The 9720-nt window shown below is 36.0% G+C and overlaps 1 protein-coding gene across 2 annotated transcripts; it reads left to right on the top strand.

Moving 5' to 3' along the window:
- The first annotated feature begins 1776 nt into the window (after positions 1-1776).
- On the top strand, positions 1777-9023 carry LOC123219266 (pleiotropic drug resistance protein 1-like). Of its 2 annotated transcripts, XM_044641113.1 has the most exons (24): positions 1779-2291; positions 2413-2533; positions 2627-2715; positions 2804-2888; positions 2972-3131; positions 3242-3318; positions 3602-3655; positions 3751-3841; positions 3943-4244; positions 4347-4628; positions 4707-5023; positions 5114-5274; positions 5363-5466; positions 5549-5708; positions 5787-5909; positions 5998-6152; positions 6260-6592; positions 6741-7031; positions 7125-7208; positions 7302-7435; positions 7574-7801; positions 7891-8062; positions 8152-8406; positions 8520-9023. In XM_044641113.1, exons 1-24 carry the CDS (start codon positions 1954-1956, stop codon positions 8781-8783), a joined length of 4380 nt encoding a protein of 1459 aa, XP_044497048.1. In that variant the 5' UTR covers positions 1779-1953; the 3' UTR covers positions 8784-9023. The 2 variants fall into 2 exon arrangements, with proteins under 2 accessions (XP_044497047.1, XP_044497048.1); XM_044641112.1 differs by having other exon boundaries at positions 1777-2291; positions 6741-7208.
- The last annotated feature ends 697 nt before the right edge of the window (positions 9024-9720 follow it).

Consider the following 9720-nt stretch of genomic DNA (forward strand, 5'->3'; position numbering starts at 1 on the left):
GGCAAATAAAATAATAACTTGAAGAATCGATCCATTCTTCGTTTGAAATGTTCTTACTTGACCAAATTAATCCATGGAATTTCCAAGAAGGCGAGTTGATAATTGATTTAATAAATTCAAATGTAACCTCTACGATTTCTATTTTTAAATATTAAATTTATTGTCGCTAGTTTTTAATAATTAAGTCAATTTGAGTGCATTCAAGTCTGCCAACCTGCATCAAATATTCAAATTGCTTACATATTTGGCTCCTCCATTGTCATTCAATGTTGTCCACTTGCGTACCTACTCATCGATTGTCATTCAATGTTTCTTTGTTTCTTTGTATTTTTGTATTGTATAATATAAATATTCTGAATCATATTATAAGTGTTTTTAAGTATCATATTATATGAATCAGACTTATAATACTAATTCATAATGTTCATAAGTTGAAAGATAGTGAAGTAGTACAAACATTAACACCGCGGTAAAGCCAGCCTGGGTTGTGCCGCGGTGGATCATGTTGTGGGTTGTATCATGTTAAGATCCGCAAAAATAATGGCCCTAAAGAATTTACCGATTTACAAATTTTCAACTCCGAGGGTGCAACCCACAACATGGTCGGATATGTCTCCATAATCTTTTTGACGGGTTAATCTTGAAAATATATAAATTTTCTAAATTTTTAAATTTTTGTAGGTTATATCATGCCAACTCATGAACCTTTTTGTGAGGCTTCAACATAACCTATTTTATTAACAGGTCTTGATACGATTTATAAATTGCGAGTTATGTTAACCAAAGGTTATACCCAAAATTTGTAGGTCGTGTTGGCCCACACACCAACATGACCTATTGTCACCTTTACATGAAACCTCGACTATTTTTTAGTAAGGTTTTTACAAAATTGTTGATTTGTCTTTTACCTCCCTTCAAGTTTAAGGACATATTAATAAAACCTCAAGGTATGATAAATTATTTAACATAGTCTCATATTTGGAAAAATGATCATTTATCTCTTCTTTAACTATGTGTATTAACAATGAAACTAATTGGTATATTAACAATAACGAGTTATTATATAATTGAGTATTATTATATTTTTAATTCAAAATCAGCCAATCACATAATAATTTTATTACTGTTAGTATATAAATTAGTTCTCATTGATAGAGCATAAAAAATTATTCTTGGGTAAACTTAGCTATAATCAATAGAGGCAAGGGCTGATTTTTTCAAATATGATAAAAGACAGTGCATTTAGCTAACAAAAATTTAGAAACTTTACACATAAAAAAGTAGAATTTCTTTTAAACACTTGTATTTATGACATGTTATATTTTCTCCCTTTAAATTTTTTAATAATTTGGGTTACAGATAATTAATCAATTTTCAATTCATATGGAGGAGTGACTGAGGCATCATTAAGAATCAATTCCCTTCTTCAGGATTTTGCAAAGAAAATGGAATTGCACCCAATAAGATGGCTTCTACCAAGAAAATAATTGAACATTGCTTAATGAATGGTACTGTTTGATTTGCGCAGATTTGATTGTCTTATGCTTAGAGCCAAATTCGCACTAGTCAACGTGTGTAAAGCCAAAGGCGCGCCAAATTTGGCTGCGTCCTGTACCTGGAGTACCATACATCGCCTTCCTTGAACAATGGAACAAAAAACGTTTCCACCTTTACAGATGAATATTATAATTATCTCAAACAAGACGTGCTTGTAATATTCAATATAAAATTATAAACCTTTTTTTATTTTATCCGGAACCTGCACAGAAGCCCCAACCGGTACTTCTTTATGAGCTCTTATATATAATGGTAACTTGCATCAACGTTTAATGACTGGGTCACTGAGTTGAAAAGAACAACCCAGTTGAGTCCTTGTACTCTTTCCATAGCAAAAAGGATAAACGAGAGGAGGGTTGAAGCTGGTTTTCTGTTGTAAACGATTAGTCTTTTGAAATGGATGCTGGGGATGTGTATAGATTGAGGGGAAGTTTACGGATAGGAAGTACTTCGTTGAGGGGTTCGTCAAGGAGGCCGATTCCTATTGATGTATTTTCAAGGTCTGTAAGAGAGGAAGACGATGAAGAGGCCTTAAAATGGGCGGCATTAGAGAAGTTGCCGACGTTTGATCGTTTAAGGAAAGGCATACTCACCGCTTCACGTGGTGGTTATGATGAAATCGATGTGGATAATCTTGGGCCTCAGGAAAAGCAGAAGCTGATTGAAAAGTTGGTTAAAATTGCAGAAGTTGATAATGAAAGGTTTCTCTACAAGCTAAGAGACCGCATTGATAGGTGAAAAATTAATCTTGTTTATGCATGATGATGTTTTTGCAAGTTCGTAAACAGAGGAGCTCTGTTTTGTTCATGAAGCTCTTGTTTTTATTTTACTTTGTTAATGGATTTTCTTTTTCAGAGTTGGAATTGAGCTTCCCAAAATCGAGGTTCGATTTGAGCATTTGAATATTGAAGCAGAAGCACATGTGGGAAGTAGAGCTTTGCCTTCTTTCTTTAACTTCTCCATTAACATGGTTGAGGTAAAGGCTTAAAAAATATCCATCTTGAATTCTTATATGTTTATGTGTTTGTTCTGGTTAAGTTTTGACTTTGTTCTTTGATTTGGTTTGAAGAATTTGTTGATTTCTCTACATATTCTTTCGAGTCGAAAGAAACGCTTTACAATCCTTAACGATATCAGTGGGATCATTAAGCCAAAGAGGTGAGAGTTGAATTCCTAGTTTGTTCTTTGAATGCGGATTTAGAACATCTGGCAGTTATTTATAATTTGGTTCAATATTTTGTTGCAGAATGACATTGCTTTTGGGTCCTCCGGCTTCTGGCAAGACTACACTACTGTTGGCTTTGGCCGGGAAGCTTGATGCTTCTTTAAAGGTGTGATTTTTATCTGAATTTAGCATTAAATGTTGCCTATTTGGTTAATATTTCTAATTTGAGAAGTGAATTATGCTCTGTAGACATCTGGTGCGGTGACATACAATGGGCATCAACTAAATGAGTTTGTGTCGCAGAGAACTGCTGCTTATATCGGTCAACATGATGTTCATATAGGAGAAATGACCGTTAGGGAAACTTTGGCCTTCTCTGCTAGATGCCAGGGGGTCGGAACTCGTTATGGTCAGTTTGATGGGTTCTTTTTCTGACCAGTACTATAAAATTTTGAGTTTATGCTGCGGTTCCTTTTTGTAGTTTAAGCAGATACTGACTACTGCTTCCATGTATTGCAGAAATGTTGGCCGAATTGTCAAGAAGAGAGAAAGCAGCCAATATTAAGCCTGATCCTGATATTGATGTCTTCATGAAGGTGAGAGAAGTTGAAACTTGTTTGGTATAGATATTTTCGTTCCAATCAAACAAGTTTATAACAAATTTTCTTAAATGTTTTCCTATGACTTCGTCTTCATGTTATATTAAATAAACATTATAATGTTCAATTCTTGACATATTTAGCCAATTTTCCGTGAATTGGTCTTTGTAATTTCTGTCAAGTTAGCAAATAGGATTCTCAGTGGAGTCATTTGTAAGCATTAAGTTGCACTTATCAAAATTAAGTTTCTTAAATTTGCGTTTCAATTCCCACGTCACAGGCAGCAGCAACAGAAGGCCAAGAAGCCAGCGTGGTCACTGATTATATTCTAAAGGTAAATCATTCTTAATCACTTTAACAATATTGAAGTGTTATCAAGATCAAGTAACATTATATCACTATTTTAATTGCTCTCTCTTAAATTTACAGATTCTAGGACTAGAAGTCTGTGCTGATACCATGGTAGGTGATGAAATGTTTAGAGGTATCTCAGGAGGACAAAAGAAGCGAGTTACAACAGGTAATTTCTAAACTTGTTTGATTCATTTATGTTGCAGAGATAGATAACAATTTTCTATCAATTATTCAAGCATGTAAACTTTTTAAATGATGATATTGCAGGTGAAATGCTGGTTGGACCAGCAAATGCACTGTTCATGGATGAGATATCAACTGGTTTGGACAGCTCAACAACCTTTCAAATTGTGAATTGTATAAGGCAATCCGTTCACATAATGGATGGAACTGCTGTGATCTCCCTCCTACAGCCAGCACCGGAGACTTATAATCTCTTTGATGACATTATACTTCTATCTGATGGTCAGATTGTGTACCAGGGTCCCCGTGAGCAAGTGCTAGAGTTTTTTGAATCCATGGGCTTTAGATGTCCTGAAAGAAAAGGCGTTGCTGATTTCCTACAAGAAGTATGTGTTGATAGAGCTATTTGTATAACTTTATATTTATTTGTATGACAATGAAAGATGGGGCTCACATGTAAAGCATCATATTCAATGTGCATGATGCAGGTGACATCAAAGAAAGATCAGCAGCAGTATTGGGCACGTAGTGATGAGCCTTATAGGTATATCAAAGTCAAAGAATTTTCTGATGCATTTCAATCATTCCATGTGGGTCGGAAAATTGGTGATGAACTTGGAGTTCCATTTGATAAGAGAAAGAGTCACCCAGCTGCTTTGACTACCGACACATATGGTGTTAGCAAGAAGGAGTTGTGGAAAGCTAACGTATCAAGAGAACTTTTGCTGATGAAAAGGAATTCCTTTGTCTACAAATTTAAGCTCATGCAAGTGAGTGCAATCTTCATTTTCAATTGATTTTATCATCTTACTTATCATAATAACTTAATGTTCTTTCTCTTCAACTAGCTTACGGCAATGGCTCTGCTTGCCTGTACAATCTTCTTCCGAACCAAGATGCCCCGAAATAATGCAAATGATGGAACGATTTTTACGGGTGCCCTGTTCTTCACTGTTATTATGGTCATGTTCAATGGAATGTCAGAGATTTCTATGACCATAGCTAAGCTTCCTGTTTTTTACAAGCAAAGAGACCTCCGTTTCTATCCCTCCTGGGCATATTCTCTTCCAACTTGGATTCTCAAGATCCCCATCTCATTTATTGAGGTTGCTGTTTGGATTGGCATAGCCTATTATGTAATTGGTTTTGATCCCAATGTTGGCAGGTAAGAAGATAATGAAAGTGATCAATTCGTTAGAAATACTTGCTCTATCAATTCAACAGATAAATAATTAAGGTCATCTGTTTGATGCAGGTTTTTTAAGCAGTACATAGTGCTCTTGCTAATTAACCAGATGTCTTCTGGAATGTTTCGATCAATTGCTGCAATAGGCAGGAACATGATAGTTGCCAATACGGGTGGTTCATTTGCATTGCTCCTGCTTTTTGCATTGAGTGGATTTATCCTTTCACGAGGTATAAAAGTACTCCAGTTTGATAAAGTAATTAGTATCTTACACAAATTAAATATAAGTGTAACATTTCTTTTTGTTGAATAATGCAGCTGACATCAAGAAGTGGTGGATATGGGCGTACTGGTGTTCACCTTTGATGTATGCACAGAATGCCATAGTGGTTAATGAGTTCCTTGGACATAGTTGGAAAAAAGTAAGCATTTAGTGACTTTTTCTGCGTTTATGTATTTGTCTATTGATAATGTTCTAATGTTGTAACTTCTTTCACACAAAAGCCTGATCCAGATTCTCCAAATAAAACACTGGGAGTAGCAGTTCTGGAGGCTCGCTCATTCTTCACAGAAGCATATTGGTATTGGATAGGAATTGGAGGACTTTTTGGTTTTGTCCTACTGTTAAACACCATTTTCACTTTGGCTCTCACTTATCTCAATCGTGCGTATTTTTGCCCTTCTTTACCTTTATTCATTCAGAATTTGAGAAAATGTCCTAATTTCGAGCAATTATATGCAGCGTTCAATAAGCCTCAAACTATTATAGCAGAGGAATCCAACAATGATGAGCCTGATTCCATCACTGGAGGAGCCATTCAGTTGCAAACCTATGGAAGACTCACAAGTAAGAGAGATCACTCAGGTGAGAATTCTCATTTACATCTTTGTGTATATCTGTGATGTTTATACTGTATATGCCTTTTCAGTGACAAATTCTAGTTGACATGCAGAGAGAGAAGATGCCATTAGGAGGAGATCAAGTTCCTCTGCTTTTTCCGCATCCATGACAGAGGCTATTCATCTCAAGAAAAGAGGAATGGTTCTTCCATTCGAACCACATTCCATCACCTTTGATGAAATTACATACTCAGTTGACATGCCACAGGTAAATTAAGTTGCAAGCAATACTTCTCTGCAAAAGTTTGGGTGATATATTGTCTCCAGCAATTTAGTCCAGAGATGATAACCACTTGATTAAATAAAACTATGCAGGAAATGAAACTTCAAGGTGTTCTTGAAGACAAATTGGTGCTTCTGAAGGGTGTGAGTGGTGCTTTCAGGCCCGGTGTTCTTACTGCTTTGATGGGTGTAAGTGGTGCTGGTAAAACCACTCTGATGGATGTATTGGCTGGTAGAAAAACTGGCGGATACATTGATGGGACCATCACAATTTCTGGGTACCCTAAGAAGCAAGAGACATTTGCTCGAATTTCAGGATACTGTGAGCAAAATGACATCCACTCTCCTCATGTAACTGTCTATGAGTCTTTGGTCTATTCCGCCTGGCTCCGTTTACCCTCTGAAGTCGATAAAAATACTAGAATGGTAGGTAACTTGAAATTGATATTGTGTTTCCAGCTTATTATTTCTCTGTCTCTCTCAGTAGAGTTTAAATAAACTAGTCACTAGCAGAATCTTTAAGTTGAATAAATTGTTGATAAAACTAATAATATTTTCACGAGTGGCATTGCAGATGTTCATTGATGAAGTCATGGAGCTTGTGGAATTAACTCCATTAAGACAAGCACTAGTTGGTTTGCCTGGTGAAAATGGTCTGTCAACTGAGCAGCGTAAGAGGCTTACCATAGCAGTTGAGCTCGTAGCAAACCCGTCAATCATATTTATGGATGAGCCAACTTCAGGTCTGGATGCAAGAGCTGCTGCGATTGTTATGAGAACAGTTAGGAACACTGTGGACACAGGAAGAACAGTGGTTTGCACCATCCATCAGCCAAGCATTGACATATTTGAAGCCTTTGATGAGGTGAATAATTTTAACTCACGTATACATAAGGTTTCTTTTTCTTTTGGGTTCTTTTCTATCCAAAAGTATGATACATTAAATATGGCATTGCAGCTATTCCTATTGAAGCGAGGAGGACAAGAAATTTATGCTGGGCCTCTGGGTCGCCATTCTAGACATCTTATTAAGTACTTTGAGGTATAAAGTGATGAATATTTACAAGTAACAAGGAGTGAAACTTTTAACTCAAATTACATTATGAAATTAACTAATGCATTTGTTTTTCTGTAGGATATTCATGGAGTTAGTAAAATTACAGATGGTTACAATCCCGCTACTTGGATGTTGGAAGTTACTGCCATGTCTCAAGAAGTAGTTCTGGGGGTTGATTTTGCTGAAATCTATAAGAATTCAGAACTCTACAGGTTGGTTCATGTTAAATTGCTAGACTACATCACTAAACCAATATATATCACCTCTGTGAAGCACAAAAGATTACTAATCTGACTTTTCAATTGTTATTAGCTTAAATTTATAGCTGATGTATATCTTATATGTTTCAGGAGAAACAAGGCACTCATTAAAGATCTAAGCAAGCCTGTTCCGGGATCAAAGGACCTCTATTTCCCTACTCAATACACACAACCGTTCATCATCCAGTGTCTGGCTTGCTTATGGAAACAACGGCTGTCATACTGGCGTAATCCATCATACACAGCCGTCAGATTTCTGTTCACAACCTTTATAGCTTTGATATTTGGGACAATGTTCTGGAAATTGGGCGGCAAAACGTGAGTTATAACACTATGCATATACATAAAGTCAAAGTCTAGTAGTTTCTTCCACCTATTAATCTTGATTTTGAAATTTTAAATCGCAGGAAAAAACAACAAGATCTGTTTAATGCAATGGGTTCCATGTATGCTGCTGTGATCTTTCTTGGTGTCCAAAACGCTGGAGCTGTGCAGCCTGTTGTAGCAGTTGAAAGGACAGTGTTCTACCGAGAAAGAGCTGCAGGAATGTATTCAGCCATGCCGTATGCTTTTGGGCAGGTATTGGTTTTTCAAATGTTACATCTTTCAAATGTAAAAGGTCTGTGTGAACTTCACTAAGGAATTTAACTTGGTATTGTGTTGTGCAGATTGCGATTGAGCTTCCTTATGTTTTCGCTCAAGCTGCAGTCTATGGCGTTATTGTGTATGCAATGATTGGATTTGAATGGAATGCTGCTAAGTTCTTTTGGTACTTATTCTTCATGTACTTCACATTACTATACTTCACCTTCTACGGCATGATGGCTGTGGCTATGACACCAAACCACCACATTGCCGGCATCGTTTCCTCTGCATTTTATGGAATATGGAATGTCTTTTCTGGCTTCATCATCCCAAGGACTGTAAGTATTACCTGCCCATCATTCATTCAAACACTAATTTTCCTCAGCTCACTCATATCCGATCATTAACTAACTCTTTACTTTCATTTCACTTCTTAACTTGCGCGAAACAGAGAATTCCAATATGGTGGAGATGGTACTACTGGGCATGCCCTGTTGCTTGGACATTTTACGGGTTAGTCACATCACAGTTTGGAGATCTTCAGGATCAACTCGAAGGCAATAATGGCCAAACAGTGGAACAGTTTTTGCGAGAATTCTTCGGCTTCAGGCATGATTTTCTTGGGGTATGTGCAGTTGTTGTTGTTGGATTCACAGTTCTGTTTGCTCTAATCTTTACTGCAGGAATCAAAGCATTAAATTTCCAAAGAAGATAGAAATTTAATCCCAGTTTCTGTATTAGTATTTTGCTTCATTGTCACCTCTTGTACAGTGTTTGCCTTTGGTCACTTCTAGTACCAAATTTGTACAAGTTTCAATTCACTTTGAATAGTTGTAATTCACTGTAAGCTACTGGGCCAAGTTAAAGAATATGACTGTCATTGTGCAATGTACACAATTTGTATTATGGTTCCATTGATGAAGTAACTAAAGTAAACATGATCCATTTTGTCAAACTCAAACATCTGTAAGTCAATGGTTGACTTCTTTTCCAGGGGTTGGAAATGTAGTGATGTTTTGTTATGTTAGAGCTTCAATTGAATACTCGCCAAATCATGCGTAAAAAGAGAAATTTATGTAGAAAATATTACATTCAAATAATAATTAAAAGGGCACCCCATTGACAAATCGCAAGTCTTATATTTTGGTAACATACAAGTTACATTAAAATTGAATGTGTTTGGGGTAGATTCAAATCGAGTTAAACTTAAAAAAAAATTAGTTTAAGCTTACTTGAAAGCCAAAATATCACATTGAGATTGAGCTCAGCTCACTATTTAGTTAATAATATCATCATAAAAGAAAAATAAGAAGAGTTGTTAAAAAAAAAAAATCGTTGAAAAAGAATAAGATGAAAGATCATTGGTGAAGAAGAAAAATTATTGATGAGTCGAGTTTTAGTGCGGTTACAGTAGTGAGAGATCGATTTTGACTGAGTTCAGCTAATATTTTTTTTAACTCAAACTTGGTTTATGCAAGTTGAACAATAATTCAAGTTTGATTTGATTCGAATTACGTCCACCTATAAATGCTTCAATATGTCCACCTATAAATGCTTCAATATGCATGACTCTTGCCACTTTAATATTGGGATTTTGAAAATTTTCCATATTTTGAGGGGGGTTATGAAAAGTGACCAACTCCTATAGGAAT

The sequence above is a fragment of the Mangifera indica genome, chromosome 6, assembly GCF_011075055.1.
Source record: "Mangifera indica cultivar Alphonso chromosome 6, CATAS_Mindica_2.1, whole genome shotgun sequence".
NCBI lineage: Eukaryota > Viridiplantae > Streptophyta > Magnoliopsida > Sapindales > Anacardiaceae > Mangifera > Mangifera indica.